Below are 19,453 nucleotides of genomic sequence, written 5' to 3'. Positions count from 1 at the left end.
TGCAAATAGAACATAATTAAAAAGTACCTTCATCTTCCGGAGCTTCTGCGGCAAGATCTGCAACAATGTCATCAACGTTATCGGGGACAATATTGCACTGCTCTCCCTGCAAAGAAACATTTTCAAGTGTTTAAATTGGCAGAGGAAACCATGCAGTTGCAGGCGCTGGAATGGAAAATCAGCTGCCTGAATATGCACAAACAAGATCTGTGTCCCTGGAGTGTAACCTAGTGAAGGCCTAGTGAAGTCATGAGGTCCTTTTGTAAATGTAAGTCTTGTGAAATAGCCCAGGAAGCTAAAGCCTCAAGGGTACCTAGGCCTCTCTTCTGAAGAATGAGAGCTGCTGAAACTTCTCTCTGGAGAAGTTTTCAAATACGAGTCAGAAATGGCAAGCTAAGAGAGAGAAGGAGAATTTTGTAAAAGCCAAATGTGATTTAAAATGCTGGCAAGGTGGGAAAACATCCAACGTGATGATCTCATTAGTCATAATGCCAGATGTTACTGGGACGGCATGTGGGGAATTATGGGGTTGTACTGGTACTTGCCTTTCTGTTTGCCTGATGGAATGATCTCCCTATGCTGTTCTGAGAGTTCTCCAAACGCTCAGAAGAAGATTTGGAGAGGGTTCAGGGCAAGGGGGGGGGGGAGTCATTTTGTGTTTGCAGGAATCCCTGTGCTGGCTTCTGCTAGCTCAGTGAGTTAGTTGACTACCAACCACAGTCGGAAGCAGTTATGCACACCCTGAAATCATCTGCATAGGAAATAAAGAGTAATCCAGTTCTCTGGTTTCCTCAGACCCAGTGCTGCTAAACTTTGGTGGGTCCTTGAAAAACGAGCCTCTAGGAGGGGTTCCATTCGTACTCATATGTATTGGCAAGAAGTGGTCATCCTCTCAAGCAAACTGATTGGGGCCAATGCATCCCTTAACTGTGATTAAAGTGAAAGGTAGTGAATTTGCTCAGCTGGGTACTCTGGAGAGGCACTCTATGAACTTGTAGCTCCCTCTCAGTCACTTAACATTAAGAGATTGGGACCCTCATGTCTCCACTGACCCAACATAGACAGAACAATCAATTCATAGCTTCTCATTGATGCTTCTTATGCATCAGTTGAAAAATCTAGTAATGAACAAATTAGTTCTATGTTCCAGCTTTATTACTAGATTTATCCCCACCCCCCATTCAAATTGTATTGCTGTTAGGAATGCCATACTGGTACCTTCCGTGCAATCCTTTCAATGACAACTCTGGCTACTGACTTAATGGATCCTCCTTCTGGGTCATAAAAGGGACTCTGGGGGTGGTCGAGGCTGGTGAGAGGCCTTATCTTCTCTTGAGGTACTGTTGGTTTGTTGGGTGACTGCAGCAGAAAGATATAGATATAGAAGAAGCCCGTGATAAAAAGTGTCACAGTGAATAGTGGACACTCAGCACAAAAAATAATAGCACTAGAATCAAGAAGCAATCTGAAAAGTTTTCAGTTGTACACTACTTCCATTACAACTGACCTCAGATTCTGAACTCTTTATCATGAGTATATATTTGTCATGACTGTCTATTTTTTATGGTTTTAGGTTTCTTTTTTTAAAATGCACCTGCTGTTTCTTAAAAACTGGGTTTTCTGGAAGTTTTTCTTGTACATTGTCTCTTGAAGACTATATAAAAGACAATTAATAAATTAAAAACAACAGCCTGAAGCTAAAATGAAGACAAACTGGGAGCACATTAATTTATATATTTTGTGTCTTCAGCCCCAAAGTAAGAGTCACTCACAGCAAATACTCTATAAAAATATGGAATCAAATCAAATTACAATATGAACTAATTTGACAGCAGCAATACCAGAACAAAAAAAATAAAGCAGAAAAGCCACCAGAATTGTAACAGGCATTGTGTTATAAATCCTACAAATTCAATTAGAAAGCATGGATGACTTCTACAAACCCACCCCATCTTCCGTTTCCACATTTCTGTAAAAATCAAAACACACTTTAAAATTTGAGCATAAATACATATTGGATGTCCGTATTCCCTAACAAATATCGCTGCACTCAACTATTTCAAGACATCAACTGCACAAAAGGTTTTGGGACCTTAGCACCTTACTAAAAATAAAAATCAATATAGCCAGAAAATAAACAGGGCAGTCTATTCAAATCCTAACTTTGTCTACACTTGCACATTTCTCATTAACTGCTTTCATAAATATTCAGGAAGGTAAATATTTAATATAAAAATTGAATATCGCAGAAAACGTTGTGTTGACTTCTAGCGTGTGTCCATGAACTCTGTCTGCCAGTACTCATAAATCATTCCCAGTCTACACAATGACTTCGGGTTGACTGATCTACAGACTAAAGCAAGTTCTTGCACTGTACTTAAAATAAAAAAATAAAAAAATCTTGCTTGCTTGTTCTACCTTACACTTTGACATAAAAGGCAAAGTTCAAACAGAATGGCAAGAGCTTTCATTTGCCATCCCAATTTCAGTTCTCCCACCTATTCCTCTTGAGACTTTTGCCCTTCCTTTGTGGCTCCTGGAAAAGTCAGCAATGAAAACTTAGTATGGATGTCCTAAAGTTTTAAATACACCATCATAAATAAACACAACTCCACTAAAATGACAATAGAGAAGGTATTTCAACTGTATGTTAATGGATGAATAAATATAATATTAGGCAGAAACCTAGTCCCTACTTTTTATTTCAAGGCACACTCATTAGAGCAGGACACCCATACAAACTCCTGTAAAAATGATAACCAACTAAACTAAATTGGATTCTTGAATAGCTTGGACTTTTTGTCCATATGGCATCCAGATTTGGGGAGGAGTCTGTCAATCCAAACCTAGTTATTACTTGTTTGCATGTGCATCTATTAAATTCTGATCCACAGCAAACAGATTCTTGCTAGTCTTTTAGTACAGCTCAAGCTGAGTGCAACCCACCACTCTTATATCAGATACTCAACAACCTCTCTCCCACCCAGATTTAACCTCTCTCCCACCCAGATTTGTTTGGTACCTCGGGTTAAGTACTTAATTCGTTCTGGAGGTCCATTTTTAACCTGAAACTGTTCTTAACCTGAAGCACCACTTTAGCTAATGGGGCCTCCCGCTGCCACCGCGCCGCCGAAGCACGATTTCTGTTCTCATCCTGAAGCAAAGTTCTTAACCCGAGGTACTATTTCTGTGTTAGCAGAGTCTGTAACCTGAAGCATATGTAACCTCAAGTATATGTAACCTGAGGTACCACTGTATATCCCCCACCCTTTCAACAGAAGTGGGTGAAATGTGCAGGTAGTCCACGGAAACATTTTTGTTGGCAAAAGAGCCACATACCCTTGGAAACTTTCTCAAGGCTCTGTGCCAGGAGTGGCCAAACCAGGAGTAGGTGGGGCCAAAGCCACATACACACCTCATTCATGCTAACACGCACACGCACGCGCGTGCACACACACACACCTGTAAACATGCAGACACATACAGTATTCATCTATTCATTCTCCATTCCTTCCCCTCAAAAAAAGAACCATCCCAGATCCCCCTGTATAATAGCATTAGAATTGTCTTTAAAAGAAGCCTTGCTGTTTGAAGAAATTCCAGTGCAATTCTTCCCTTTTGGGTGTCTCACAGCGCTCCTTATTTTTTGCCATGCTCCAGTTTCCAGCGTTGGCGAGGCTGGGTGGGTGGAGGGAAGGTAACGGCTACAGGAAATGGTACCATGGAGGCAAAGCCAATGGGAGTGAGGCTTGAGAACAGGGGCAGAAAACTGAACAGAGAAGCTGTGTGTGCCTCATAAGGCCTGTGGGCCACGATTTCCCACCCCTGCTTTAAAACCATAGCCATTAAAAAAAACAACACACCACAACTTTAAAGCACAAAGGGGAGAAAAGATCCACCTGAATATATACTATAAATTGGCTTTTATCAGTTAGCTTCTGCTCATTCTATAACACCAGACGTTTGGCATTGCAAGCTTTCTTAAAAGCCTCTTTTGCAGCATCACTGTAGCATGCAGGCAGGTGGCAGAAGCAGATAAAGAACAGGGATCCTTTGCTTTGCCTAGGAAACTATGAGAAATATCTGGCTAAAGGCTTTGCTGCCACAATCAGCTCAGACTCATCCACTAGGAACCTGCAGCGGGCTTTTTTATTTCTACGACAGATAATTTTTACTGTTTTTATTAGTTCGGCAGTCAGTTTTAAAAAAACCCACCACATGCTCATCAGTCAGAACTAACAGAGATTGGTTAAGTAGAATTATAACAAATACAGATGTATCTTTCTGGATGTGGTCTCCGGCTGCAAATACAACCAATCCATAGAACTCAGTCTGCAAACCCAACTCAAGGATTTGTGTAATGATAACTTTGTTTCAGTGTCAAAAGTCAATACAAACAAGTCAATTAGTTAGAGAGCAATAGGCTTCCAGCATCAATGTAATTGTATAGTATATGATACAGGAAGATATGTTAAGATAGAAAAATGCATCTACAGTCGTACCTTGGTTCTTGAACACCTTGTGACTCGAACGTTTTGGCCCCCAAACGCTGCAAACCCAGAAGTAAGTGTTCTGGTTTGCAAACATTTTTTGGAAGCTGAACGTCTGATGGGGGTTCCATGGCTTCCAATTGAGTGCAGGAAGTTCCTGCAGCCAAGCCTTGGTTTTCGGAAGTTGAACAGACTTCTGGAACGGATTCCATTTGAGAACCAAGGTACGACTGTATTTATTAATTTTTTGATGAATTTCCAGATTGGTTTGTCCTCATTATTTTTGACCCAAGGGTCTGTTTTAAAGGGTAATGACAAACTGTTATGCAAGTTCACAAGTGTGCTAGTTCTGGTTTCTGCTGACATCTTCATTAATGACCGTAAAAGACAGTAAACAATGCCTTGTGTAATTCCGGGGTAGTAAATTAGGAGTTGTTGACCTGTGGTAGGAAATGGACTTGGAAAAGAGGCAGGATAGTAAACCATAAAATGAGAAAAACATGCAGGGAAGGAGGGGGGGTGGTGGAATCTTGAACAACAACATTCAGTGGGAAGGCAATAGCATGCTTGAAAAACAATAATTCCGCTAAACAGCACAAAATGATAGTAGGCAGGAAGTTTGATAAGACCACACAGAGCAATACAATGACAGAACAGTAAGATAGCAGAGTTCCTGTGGTGAGTCATGGAAATAAAGTCTTCACTGTTCTGGAGGAGACTTGGGTAGAAAACAGCACATGGCACTAGTTATCTCAGCAAGGATATACATAAATTGGAACAAATTATTTTCAGTGCATACTCAACAGACTGCATTCAAAATCGCTTGCTTCTGTCACTGGAATATTAGAGTCCCTTACTACTCTTTGAACATATTCTTTGTGTTGAAATTAAAAAGAAGACCCTTGGTTTCTAATTTGTGTAGCTGGAAAAGGTATAGGAAACAGAATATCTTTTTGAGGATCAATATATATGTACGACAATTTTTGTGGCATTTTTACACATGGAAGATTCCCCCTACATTGTAAAGAATGAGATGCTCTGCTTCCACTCTTTTGTATGCTCAGCAGAGAGCCAGCATGTACCCATTTTGGATAAGAATCATGATATTTAATAAATATGCCAGGAAGCATCCAAGCATCCAATGGACAAAGCATATTGTCCATTTCCCACTTAAAGAAACAAATTAAGTAGTAATCTTTTCCACTAGTGATAAGGACATAGGATGTTTAGTCTCTCAAGACTGATCAAATGAATAAGAAATTCTTCACATAAAATTACATAAAGGGGTTTTGATTTGAGATCCAACTTTCTCCCTCTCTCCACAAGAGCCTGCCCAATGTTTAATTACAATGTATTGATTCTTTACTTACACAGAAGCTATTATACGTGCACTACTCAGGGGATACTCTTTGCCTTATGTTACACTAACACACTGCTTCTGTTAAAGTCCTGCATTTAAATTTTCCCACACTCAAATACTCTGGCATAAGGACTGTACATTCACAGCCAGCATTGGAGGGGATGTAACCAGCAGCTGCATACTTATCATTACTATTTCCTAGCGGCAGTGTACAAGTGGTGGTTAGGTCAATCCAGAAAAAGCATGGTGTGTGAGGACACAGAGTGTCTTCTGGTTCATGACAGGCACCCGAGAGATGGAGGACCCATGGCAGCTGATGCAAGCAATCATTGGGAAAGGGGATTCTGTGGGAAAACCATGACTGTCAAAGTTAATTCATAGGAACAAAACAGCCTTGGATTGACCTATGTGGACTGGACTGACCCTATCTCTCAGGGCTGCTGTGATGTTAACAGGAAGACCACAGAGGTCACCCTGAGCTGTGTGGAGGAAGGACAGGATAAAGTGTAATAAACATTTTAGAATGGCAGAACTTCACAGGAACAATACCATGAGTTATACAACTATTTGAAGTTCTGGTCTAGGAATCCATTTTAGAAACAATTTCCATGCAAAACTTATTTCTGCATGTAAGAGTAGCAGTTATTAATCAGCAGCCAAGTGGTGTGGATGTTCAAACTGCAGTGGGCAAGGCCTCCACTAGGATATGCAAAACAAACAGAAAGGAAGCCTCCAGAAATTTCACAAGTGATAATAAATTATTTTCCCTTCCCTTGCTATTTCTTGGATGCTACTCCTGAACAGAAACCAAAGTATCAGACCCTCCAGGTATCCCTATTTTCTAGGGTTATCCCTGATTTAGAGAAGCCATCCCAGTTTCTAATTTGATCCCGGAATATCCCACTTTTCCTTCGGATGTCCTTATTTTCATTGGAGAAATGTTAGAGGATATGGAGTTATTCGACCCCCAAGCCATCTGAAGGCAATGCTGTATAGGGAAGTTTTTTTTAATGTTTATTTGTGTTTTTATATATGTTGGTAGCTGCCCCAAGTGGCTGGGGCAGCCCAGTAAGATGTGTGGGGTAAAAATAGCAAAATTATCATTATGGAATGGGACATCCCTATTTTCATCGGAGAAATGTTGGAGGTGAAATTCTAATATCAGGGCTCATTGGTGCTGCCCACAGCAAGATACTTTCTTGATTAGTCTCCCACAAGGATATCTAGCACTTTTGACAGATGGGAGACAAGGCAACACATATTGACTAACAACCTGCATTAATCTTTTCTAGAGGCACCATTTCTATAGGAAAAAGAAGCTGCCACTCCAGCTTTCCCTGCTTCTAACTGGTGCTGCAACACTTGACCAGAAACAGAAAGCATGCACATTTAATTTATTTGTCTTAGATATTTGTACCATGTCCTTTAGAGCAGACATCTCTCACAAGCCCCTGCATGTTTCTATTCTCTTAAACAGCGCACATTCTAAGCGAGTAGCATCAATATTTATGATACCTCATAGGTAACACCACTGTCAGTGCCAGCATCCCATGGTATCAGATCTTGAATTACTCTCTGGACCCATCCGCATTCTTTGGTGCAGAGATCTTCAGCTGAAAGCCCTACATTCCAGTCAGGACTGGGGCCTAGCATGGTAAGGAAAGACATCAGATGACGTGTTCTGTCCACAGAAAATTCAGCAGAGGGAGCAGCTCTTCTGCAAATGAAAAAGAGGGAAATGGCTCAGCTAAATATTGCTGCTTGAGACGATTAGCGAAAGAGAGTTGCACTGTAAGCCATAAAACATTTCCGGGAGAAGAGTCAAGCCAAAGTTGACACAACACTTCCCACAAAGTGCTTTTAGGATCAGTGGCAGGTAGCAGAATTCCTTACTGTACCTGAAACTTAGCAATAAATGATTGATAAGGCAAACTGCTTGATAATGCTGTTGTTTTGTGTACTACATCCTTTACAACAGCAAAACAACCACATGCATTTAATGAAATGGCTTTTATTTCATTCCAGGTATTCTTTTATGAGTGATTTAAGTCACTAGCAAAGGAGACAAAAGGATGGCTTATTTTAATTGCGGCAAAATGTTGGTTTAAACTGCAGGTAATTTCTAAAGACATATATTCTCACCACAATTTTAGCTGGGATTTAACAAAAGCTTTCAGACTGGCAACATTTTCAAAAGTAACATTAGTTAGATTTTAATGCTCAGGCCTGTGTGAGATTTATAGCATTAGCTTGTAAATGTTGTAGCCAAGTATTGTGCAAGTTTCTGCAAAAAGGACATTCAGAGCGATAAGCAGCACACCCAAATTCTTGAGGTCTTGCCAAGGATTCCCTTAAGTAGAGGATATGTTACATGTGGAATCAATCAGGTTGTTTCAGTAACAACATCCAAAGGTCTTCAGTGATTGGCAGACCAACTATCCAGTAGATGAACTATCCTTGCTAGGCACCAAACTATTGCAACTATTTCTCCATATTAACATGTGCATAAGCAGTGCCTGATCCCACAGGGTTTGTGCTGCTGTAGAATCCTGTTCTTGCCAAACCTAACAGTGACAACTGGCATCTGCCTTATCTGTCAGGCAAAATGTGCTGTTATCTAAAGCCAACGCAGGATTGTGCCAGCCTCACAAGAACCACCAGGCCCAAAAGGGTTCAAGGAAGGAGTATAGTTATGCCATCAGATGTCTTCCTACCCCTTCGCAGCCATCTCTCGACATGTGGCAAGTGTTCTGCCATATGGTGTTGGAGGCAGGTAGGGCAGACATCAAGGGTTGGCATGGTAGGGCATCCACTGAGGCCTAGAGCTTTGCAGAGGGCCCACCATTGACTTAAGATGCTGGGCCAGTTTCCCATTTCTTGGTAGAAATTCTTGGCAGCAGTGAAATGAAGAGAGCACAGCGGAGTAGAGCTCTATTGCATCCTCAGCACCTCTCCTATTGATGTTGGAGTCACAGGAATTGCCATATGTTTCCAAGTTTGAAAGACACCTGGAACAAAGCAGCAACTCTGTTGCTCACCACAAAGCTTGAGAAGAGTCCCCACAGATCACACCAAAGGCTTTTCTAATCCAACATCCTTTATTCCAAGAAAACCATGAGGAAATAAAAAGAAATATCATAGCTAAATCTCTACTTTATTACAAAATCTCCCATGAATACAATACATATTATAAGATATGAACCAGTGCTGGGCTGACAATTTCCCAAAAGTTATTAAAGGGGAGAGTGAAATTTCAGTGAAATGTTCATATGTGGGATACAGCTTTTTATTGCATCTACCTTAGGGCCATATTCAACTAAATTACTGCATCAGTGAAAGCCGGCAAGGTGATTCCTTCCCGCATCCCGTGCCCTGCCTATACTCTGCCCAAATCTGATCGGGAGGGTCAGGGAAACCCCCAGAATGGCACAAGAGGGGAGGGGAGGGGAGGTTGGTTCATTGGGCAAGCAGAAATACTTCTGCTAATAGAGTGTTCTCCTTAGTCCTATGTTCAATGCAACCTTGCTGAGGGATGTTTGCGAGTGTCCTTTCTTTCATTCTATCAAACATTTCACTAATGGTCTGTACTCTGCATGGAATCGGGGCAGATCTACAATGGAACTAATGAAGTTTAAGCTCCAGGGCCCCAAATTCCGGAAGGGCCCCAGAAGTGACTTTAGTCCAGATTGCTTCAAAATTTGGGGTCTACAGAAGCCAATTTGAGAGGCACGACACAGATTGGTTATTTTTGTTGTTGTATATATTTCATCAACCCCGAAGTTTGAGAGTCAGTAGCACAGTTGTTGGAAACGTAGGGTGATCCGTCATGGAACAACCCCACTGAAAAAGACATCAGTGGTTACCCAGACCTCATAGATGGTTGCGAAGGGATCGCCAGAACAGGTCAAGCTTCAGGGCCCTGAAAAGGTAGGTCCACCACTGTATGGGATAACTCCTCCCATGGTTTTTTTTTTCATTTCAGAAAGTGTGGGCAGTCAGGAATGTTGAGGAGTGCTGGCGAAATGCTTACTGAGGGGAAACCAGCAACATAGGCACTACCCTTGACCATCTCACAATGATTAGGTAAGTTCAGAAGTCTAGAGGAATTCTCAAGTGCCCTTCAAATGAGGCAGAAATATGGAAGTCTCTTTCACAGAGGAAGAAAAGTTAAGAAATGGGAGGATAGATTTTGACAACAGGTATGCAAATGTTTGAGTGGTCATATATATGACTTAAAATATTTATTGAGTATATTATTCAACTAACTGCTGCACTAAAGAAACTTACAATAAGCCATTCACATTTAGATGGTAATTCAGTTAATGAAATAACAAAACATTCAGCATTCATGCAACATTTTTGAATAGGCCAGTTTGAGATTAATAGTAGAATTTGAGGCCATCGTTAATAAAGTTCACCATCACTGAAAAAGAGACATTTAGTCCTAAAATATAATAAAAGTGATTTTGGCATATAAGTGGTGTATTTAATAATAATAATAATAATAATAATAATAATAATAATAATAATAATAGTGATAACAATAATAGTAATAGTAGTAGTAGTAGTAGTAATAATAATAATAATATCATTGAACTATTTAAAAAATATTTTAAAAATCAGTTTTAAGAAAAGAATAATTTATGCTAATGTTAGCAGTCTAATGTATGGACAAACCATACACTCAGACATACTTCTGTTCTGCAGCGGATAGGTCTAACTGGACAGTTAAGAGTTTTCAAAATTCTTCTAACATTTTGTAAATAGTAAAACTCTTTGTGTCCATTTTTAACATTGTATTGAGAATTGAACAGATAAATCTTACTATACGTTTACATTCTCTCTCTCATTGACCTGTCTTTTCATTGTGTTTGGGGCAGGAGATGGGAGTGGCCTTTTCTTCTTCCATCCCACATTAACGTTGCCAGCCTCAGGGCCGGCACAGAGTCACACCATTTTGGCTGGCAAGTTGAGGAAACAAAGAGGCTTTCGCTATGGTGCACCCAGTATTGACATCTGCCCTCGCCACACACTGCTGTCCCCTGCTATACCAGCAGAATCTCACAGATTTGACATCTACTACCATGATGGAGTGTCATCTTGTCAACATGCCTCTATTTCTATCATTTGGAGTGATACTCATACTATTTCTTATGGTTCTTCACCTTGGATTACACCCTTAATTTTTTTTTACAAAAAATGGTAAAAAGAACAAGGAAGGTAATCAAATTCTGACCATGTGCTTCTCTGTAGCAAACAAGTATATTTTCTCTTTTTGAGAAATACGTACTGTAAGCTTTTTGAAGAAAGCTTCACAGAACTTGGATTTTGTCCCTGTCAAGCATGCTAGTATAGCCTTAGTTCAAATTCTGTTTGTGTCTTCATTAGAGGCCTCCAAGGAGAAAATGTGACCAATACTGGGCAGCAAGACTTGCAAGATGGATAGGTCACCATACCTGCTACAGATGAAAAGACTTCTGATGTCATCTCATCCATCACCTGGCAGCTATGATAAGATTGCTCTTTTCTTTGAAGTGTTTCAGCCACTTTAATTCTAATGTCTCAAGCCATTAGTGTTCAGTTGTTGCTTCCCGTGAACAAACATGTCTCTTCACTTTGATGGATGGAAGAGTACCAATTGAACTAAATACAAAGATTTTCGAACGATGTAGCAGGTTCGGGATTTTCGGCTGCACAGACTGGTTTTTAGAATTGTTGCGATGGAGCAAACTCTGCGAAAATCAATAGTGTTTGCACTAGGATCTTCACAGCACTGCAGTTTGCACGTTGCTTTTTCTGGAACAGTCTTCTGAAATAAATGGGGAATGGCTGGGTCCAGTATTGGGGGGAAATACAATGCTAGGAATGTCAACTGGATGAGTATTTGGAAGGGATTTCCTTCTCAGCTACTCCACCACAACCTTTTATCAAGGCTTTTAAAACATCTCCCTCTAAATCATCGTCATCGTCATCTATACATGTTTCTTCCTATTAAAGAAAAATCACTAATATAGACAAGTTTTCAGGAGTGCTATTATTATTTACTTTTTCTGATTTTGGACTTGCAAACACCTCAAGAATTTTTACTAGCACCATACTTTGCCAAGAAGCAATATTAAGCAGCCATTTCTGCCAGCAGTTCTGGAGATGTGGCAGTTCCTTACCCTGATCCTTCATTTTTATTTAAAGCATTTATTTTATATTTATTTTAGCATTTATTTAGGACATCCAACAACAGTGTTATCCTGGCAGCTCACAAATAAAAAATAACAAAATACAATTCTAAAATTCAATAATATAAAAGAATAGCAGCATAACTATTTTTGACACACTTGCAGTCAAAATCTGTTTCATGGTATAGTCAACATACATGACATGCAAACACTGGTTCTTTACCTTACATGAATACATTAATGGGGAGAGGTATCTTATTTGCACCTGAAGCAAAAAGACAAAATGACACCACCTCCTCATGCTGGTATGGGGGCATTGCCCTCCACTCTCCCATGGTTTTTTAATGTATCGCAATCCCATGAAATCTGTGCCACATTAAAAAGCGTATCTGGCTGTATACAAATTCAGGGTTGGCATCACGAAACAGCAAAGGGCATTTGCCACAGGGAACCGGGAAACATAGTAATGGACTTCATCCCAACTAATCATAATCAATTTATTCTACAAGGCTGGCCTCATCACTTCTCTGCATTATGCTGGTGCCAGTAATAAAACCGTAACAATGTGAGAAAATAGACTCCGTCTCAGTTTCAATGATAAAAATTATTCAATTTATTAATACAACCGGATGTGCATTTCTCTCCAGAAATATAAAGAACCAGGCAATAACTCACTTCACATCAGCTAACTCCATGTCATTACGTTTCACGAGTATGGCACTGTTATTTTTAGATGGAAGATAAAATCATCAAGACAAGGTCTTATCACATCCTGTAATATAATTTAAATGTACTGTTTCACAGTAAGAATAATCAAGCTGCCACGGTTTTAACACTAAAAAACCCTTCCATTAATTATGTATTCTGAAAGTGGCAGATGGAAGGAAAACGAGGACAGAATTACACATTTCAGTCTGATGTGTGTCTTGTTGAATAAAAAGAAGAAGAGAAACCAACCACTTTAAGTTGTTTCAAGGAAAGGAAGTTGCACGTCATAAAATGCGGCTCCCCCAGGGAGTTTTAACTATGTAGCAGTATGCCACTAACATTAATTATATTTATTTTGCTCATCATCTATACAGCAGATTGGTTGCCTGATATCTGCAGATTGGTTGCCATATCTGTTGTACAAGAAGAGACTTGCACAGTTTAAAATTCCATCTTACAATATTTTGGGACTGAAGAAGATGCCCTCGGCCAGATGGCCAACCGCTATGGTGTCATCGGTTAGATATATAGATGACTAAACATACGGCTGCTGCTAACATTGATTAAATATTCTGGCTCTTTAGCACAACAGAGAGTATGCTGAACTACCTCAGGGAAGCCAAGCCTAGGGCATCTTAGGCTAAACAAGTCAAGTTGAGCCACAGAACTCTACCTCACTTGCCATTAAAAAATAAACACAAGCTCAGACTCTGAGCATTCTTACTGAACATTTTTACTTGGCCAGCGGGATAATGTGCCTGTTTTGACAGACTTCCTACAGACTCCACTTCTTTAATACCCCCCCCTTCTTATTTCCCATAGAGCTCTTATACAAGCATTTCTCTTAATGCTGGAGCAGTGGTGCTGCAAGAAGGATGGAATACATTTTTGACCACCGTGCCAAGGCAAGGCAGCATCTATTTCATTCCTTGTCTTATAGTCACACAAGAAGCTGTGAGATTATTATCCCTAATTTAGAGGTGGGGAACAGGCTGATACCAAGCATGAGCTACGTCTTTCAACAAAGGGGCTCCCAAGTATTCATCAGTGTACTGAATTTGTATACACAGTATTAACAGAACAAAATAAAACAGCAGTGGTCCCCCAATGCCTCATGCTCAGAAGACTTGAAAACAAGCTGAGTGTCTTAGTGGACTACTAAATGGTTGTTTTCTGCCTGTTGTAGCAACTGTGATGAGCTGACCTATATGCTGTATGTTTTATTGTTTATTTTATTTTTTATAAGTTGTATTTTATTGTACTATGATTTGAATTCCATAGAATTTGAACAATAACATACAATATGAAAGAAGCAATACAAATTAAAATCAATATGAATCTTTAATGGGTGTTCATTCTCCCATCTTCAACTACAAGTCCACAGAGACACTGTGGACCACCTGGATGAAGCTTGTAGACCACAGTTGGTCAATGGACCACAATTTCTGGACTCTTGATAAAATCCAATGTTTGTTTATTTATTGCACTTGTATCATGCCTTTTCTACTAGGAGCTCAAGGTGGCATGCATGGTAGTAGTAGTAGTAGTAGTAGTAGTAATAATAATAATAATAATAATAATAATTATTATTATTATTATTATTTTATTATTTATACCACACCCATCTGACTGAGTTGGTTCTCCCCTTCCCTCATTTAATTCTCACAGCCCTGTGAGGTTATTTAGAACACAATATTTTTGCTGCCCCTTCATGGATCGCTGCCTTGCCATGGCAAAGGGGCTTGAATAACTCAGAGAAGCTATCAACTATGCCGTGCAGGGCACGCAAGATGGACAGGTCATAGTGGAGAGTTTTGACCAAATGTGATCCATCTGGAGCAGGAACCGGCAAGCCACTCCAGTATCCCTGCCAAGAAAACTCCATGGACAAAGAGAAGATCAAACCTATCCATTCTTAAGGAAATCAGCCTTGAGTGCTCACTGGAAGGACAGATCCTGAAGCTGAGGCTCCAATACTTTGGCCACCTCATGAGAAGAGAAGACTCCCTGGAAAAGACCCTGATGTTGGGAAAGATGGAGGGCACAAGGAGGAGAGGACAAGATGGTTGGACAGTGTTCTCGAAGCTACCAGCATGAGTTTGACTAGACTGCGGTAGGCAGTGGAAGACAGGAGTGTCTGGCGTGCTCTGGTCCATGGGGTCACGAAGAGTCGGACACGACTAAACGACTAAACAACAACAACACTTTTGCTGCACCAATTTTATCAATTATAAATATCAGAGAGATAGAATCTAGAACCACATGCTTATGGGACTTTCCCAGGCTCTTCTATGAGAATGGGTGCCAACATTTCTCCCACGTTTCCATTTCATATTTTAAAAAAATCCCTGCACATTGATGACTTTGGGTCCTCTCAACCTGGGAGAAGGAAAATAAAAAAGTCTGTGGTAGAATCAAAGCTTTGTAAGACAGCAGATACACAGACAGGGAGCAACTGCTCGCTTTGCATTTGACAGAGAATGTGAAGGAAAATGGGGAGTTTGGGATGAGGAGTATTGAATGTGATGACCACAAAATACAAGAAAGGGCTTATATTTTGCACTCAAAGTAATCTTACTGAATGCCAGTATTATATATAGAGGTCTTCCAACCTCACATTCAGTCAACAAAAATATAGTGCCTTTTAGCTAAGGCTCTCTATTTTATGGAGGTACAGACAGGTCAGGCAATTTCCCCTGAGCTAATCCTAGGGATATGTGAAAAGTCTATTAGCATGTGACTCTCTCCTGGCCTGCTGCACCTCTCCAACAATAGAAATGTAAGACTTGGGAGCTGTAGCAATAAATAATTTTTCTTCGTCCATCTTTCCTTTCTCGCTGTAAGGCAGAGGTCAAGGAAAGAGTTAAAGTGGTGGAATTCTTCTGCCGGCATGAACAGAGCTTTTCATTCCCCCACATAATTTATAATGCACAAAGGAAAACACACTGCCAGACATCCCGGGATGCCATTTCAGATTTCAATCACGCTGAGTGGGAGGGATTTGCAGGCCCACCCTAGGCTGCATTCAAGGCTAACTGGTAAAGCAAAAAAATAGTGCACGTCGCAGGCATTCGCTGGGCTTGTTTTATACACTTTATATAGCAAGGCGAACCAACGTCTCAGGGACCATTCGATTTTCCTGATAGTAATCCAGACATCAAAGGTAAAGTGAGCTGTAATCATAAGTGCTCTGGATTCACGGTGAAGTTTGCACCATTTAGCAGCCAGGGCTCATAAGTTATAGATCACATGATGGGCTCAGGCACAACATGAAGTGTTGATTATTTTCTTCCTAAGTAAGGCTTCTCCCAAGTACAGTGGAATAGCGCTGTGCCACTGCCCTCCCAACAGCAGTGTCGATGCCATAAATTAGGGTGGTCTAGGGCAGGAGATGACGGCTTCAAGATCAGGGCTGTGCAGGTGCACTAGTGTGAGTGTTGATTGGCTCTGTTAAGGCACCTCTGAAATCCCAACCTGGCTGCCACTTCAACACAGTCCCCATGAACGTCAATGACGCTGCTGTAAGGAGGGCAGAACTGCAGGACTACTTCACCATGCCAGCTGCTCCTCCTTCTCCGGCTTTGATTAAAGTCATTTGAAATTGACTTTTACAAGCCCTAAACATTCTTTTCTGAGCTTGGCTTGGGAGAAATTTGAAGGCAATATACCCAGTGTGACACCTGTCTACTTGACTCTATTGCATGCATCACAATGAAGCTAATAACACACACATGCGTTTATAACTAATTCCACTTCCATCCACTGTTTGCAGTTTCTTCTGTTTTCTGTTTATCTTACCCCCCGGGTGCCTGGGAAAGTATACTCCAGTGCTATCATAAAGGCGTCTGCTGAACAGAGAGGGCTTGGTGTGCCCTCAAGTGCTGCTATCTGCACTTCCCAGAGCACTGTAACACTCCTTCCAGCTTAGGCTCTTTACTCACACACCATACTCCAAGGTTGTAGTGGTTGTCAGGAGGGATCGTCACTCACCTGGAGCGAATGCTACTTAGCCAAGTGCATGACTAATTGCAGCCATGCTAATTAAGCAAAAGAGCCATTCTGTGCTAATAGACTAGTGTGCTGATTTTATTTATTCATTTATTGCTATTACAAGGGCTGTTCTGGGAACTGAAGTAGATCTTGCACAGTAATCTTGATTTGTCAAGTTTTACAGTGACCACCCCCCTGCCCCCTGCCCAACAGTTTATTCGCTAAATCTCAGGGGCAGAAGTTTCCCCCCGCCCTTCAACAGGAAATAAGAGAAAGCAAAGGGGCCCAAAAACTGAATCCAAAGTCTAAGTGTTCTAAAATCTTGTTGCTACCGGAACATATCAAAAAGCATATTAAGAGAGGAGCTCAAGAAATCATTTAAGACAGCAGTAGCAGAAAGGGGTCCCACACAATTTTGTACTACATGTTGACACTTGATCATAGTCAGTTCAACCAACAAAAAGAGACTGAGAGCAAGGTGGACCACGCTGTCAATGGGATTATGAAAATACTGGTACAGGTGAACCACTGGCGGAGAAAGGCGGGTGCAGGGGTGCGGTTCACACCGGGTGTCAGCCATGAGGGTGGGTGACATCACTGCTCCACCGCCAACCTCACCCCACGCTCACTGCATGGGTGGCACCCCCAGACACTCGCTGCATGGACAGCGGGGACAATGCTGCCCTAGCGGTCCCTCCCCCACGCTTGCCGTGCGGGCGGCTATCCCCACCCCTTAGGGCTGGCTAGCCCTGCCCCCACGCTGCTCCGGGTACCGGGGCAGGTAGCTCCGCCTCTGAGGTGAACCAGCCCACACATCTCAATTTCTTAAATAAAAACACGTAGTGTGCCTGGTTGAGAAGAGTCCTAACTTTATTTTCTTTAGAGCTGTACAACTGTCTATAATATCTGAAAAGTAAGAGATAGCAGAAGCCAGCCCTGAAGCTTTTGCCAGAACAATATAGCATCCTTCCATCTGAAGGACAATCTATTTTATAAGCAGCGACAAGACTGCAATTGTATTTTCACTCCCTGTGTAATCTCAAAAGATGTCAGACATCATGGCGCCTTTATTAAGACTTAAAACACCTCACCTCTTTCAGCATCAAGTACTTTTCCAAAGCCTTTCAGAACTTCTAACATGCCTGGGTTTTTACCTGACTGAGAGCTGGATGTAGAACAGGAAACTAATTTAAATCTTAGCAAGTTCCATTACATTTTGCACTACTTGCTTTACAAGCATTTACATAAGTGCTGACAGAATCGCAAACAGATTTCTAAAGAAATCAGATGGAGAAAGTGCACACATTAGTAGGAACAGACTGAAGGATGTTTTGGCCAAAGGATGGGCAACAGATGGTCTGAAAACAACCTCGAAACTGCAGCCATAAATGTGACAGAGGAGGAAAGAAAATAAAGACAGGTTGGTACAATTAAAACTTTGTTTTACAATCAGCTGGCCATTGCTTTCAATAGTCAATTGAATCAAATTCATATGGTGCAGGATGCTGGCATGGTTGGGAGTTAAACATTCAAGTGAGAAATCTAATATAGCCTTCAGTGTGTAATTGTGATCATTTTTCCTCCTTATTGACATTGCATTTTAAATAGAAATGTAATCACATGAAGCCAACTTCATCTTTGCTGTGGAAACCTATAACAGATATGATTTTCCCCCTTTCTCTTGGCATGTAACACAATCTTCCTTAATCTTTTGTGATGGAATCTCCTTTTTATTTATTTTACTGTTGACGGATGTACCATCTGAACAAATAAAGAACAAAACAGATTCATACTGCTGCCCGTGAATTTAATTTCTGAACATTATTCATGGTTCTTAAAACAATATCTTCCACAGCTTCCACGCATAATTGGCATTTAAATGCCAACCCATAGTTTTCCCACATTTAATCCAGATTTACCTTTTCTAGTGGGAATTCAATAAGTTTTTCTTATATATATAAATGTGGCCAATGACCCAATTACAACATTAAGTACCCTGAATGAGCAAGTTTCCTCTCCAGGAGATATCATATTTCTAACCCGCCCATCACTTGGGGCCAGGTGGAGATGTAGAATATAAAACCCCAACACAGTTGGTACATAATGCTAAGACAAACCAGATATTAGCATGAACGTGCAAGCATGTATGCTCCTGGAGAGGATATTGTGGCTGATGGCTCCTTTTCCCAGCCTGATGCTGCTATGCTTTTCTGAGCTAATGTATGGTTTATTTTAGCTTGTCATCTTTACCCTGGCTCATGGTTTGTCTCACTCCAGATTCGTTCTTGGTTTACAACTTGTGGTTTGTTTAGAAGTGTCCCTCTATTCAGTTCTCCTGGCTAAGCCAACTTTCCATGGGACACTTCCTCCTCCTCGACCCCTGAGCCTGTGCTGGATAATGCTATATCAAAAGCCCAGGTGGACACAGTCAGAGTCGTCCTCAGCTTGTCCATCCAATACTACAAGCCGACATGGCACTCTAATGCAACAATCAATTAACGTCAACAAATGGAGGCAAACTGCTTATGTGCCAGTTCTGAAATTAATTAAAGCTGGAAGACAGACAGAGCAAAATGAAGAGAGCCAACCTGCCAAAGAATAATGAAATGGAGCTGGGGAAATCCGTTCATACCTAGCTTAAGTAGGGAACCATATCATTCAACAGCCACCTTTTTAGTAAAACACAGGATTCACAAAGTTGGCTTTTGTAGTTGCAAGTTATAGTACATAAG

The 19,453-nt window shown here is 40.9% G+C and overlaps 1 protein-coding gene across 1 annotated transcript in view; it reads right to left on the bottom strand.

Moving 5' to 3' along the window:
- SPON1 (spondin 1) overlaps nt 1-19,453 on the bottom strand; it is a 276,621-nt gene that overhangs the window by 15,058 nt on the left and 242,110 nt on the right. The window contains exons 8-10 of the mRNA XM_083463706.1: nt 7,366-7,567; nt 1,219-1,359; nt 28-106 (exon numbers count right to left, since the gene is read on the bottom strand). Of these exons, the coding sequence (XP_083319832.1) occupies nt 28-106; nt 1,219-1,359; nt 7,366-7,567 (422 nt within the window). The remainder of the gene's footprint in view (nt 1-27; nt 107-1,218; nt 1,360-7,365; nt 7,568-19,453) is intronic.

The sequence above is a fragment of the Podarcis liolepis genome (genome assembly GCF_965112155.1).
Source record: "Podarcis liolepis genome assembly, chromosome: 1".
Taxonomy (NCBI): domain Eukaryota; kingdom Metazoa; phylum Chordata; class Lepidosauria; order Squamata; family Lacertidae; genus Podarcis; species Podarcis liolepis.
The sequence above is the reverse complement of the archived record's forward strand: the minus strand, read 5'-3'. Positions and strand labels throughout refer to the sequence as shown.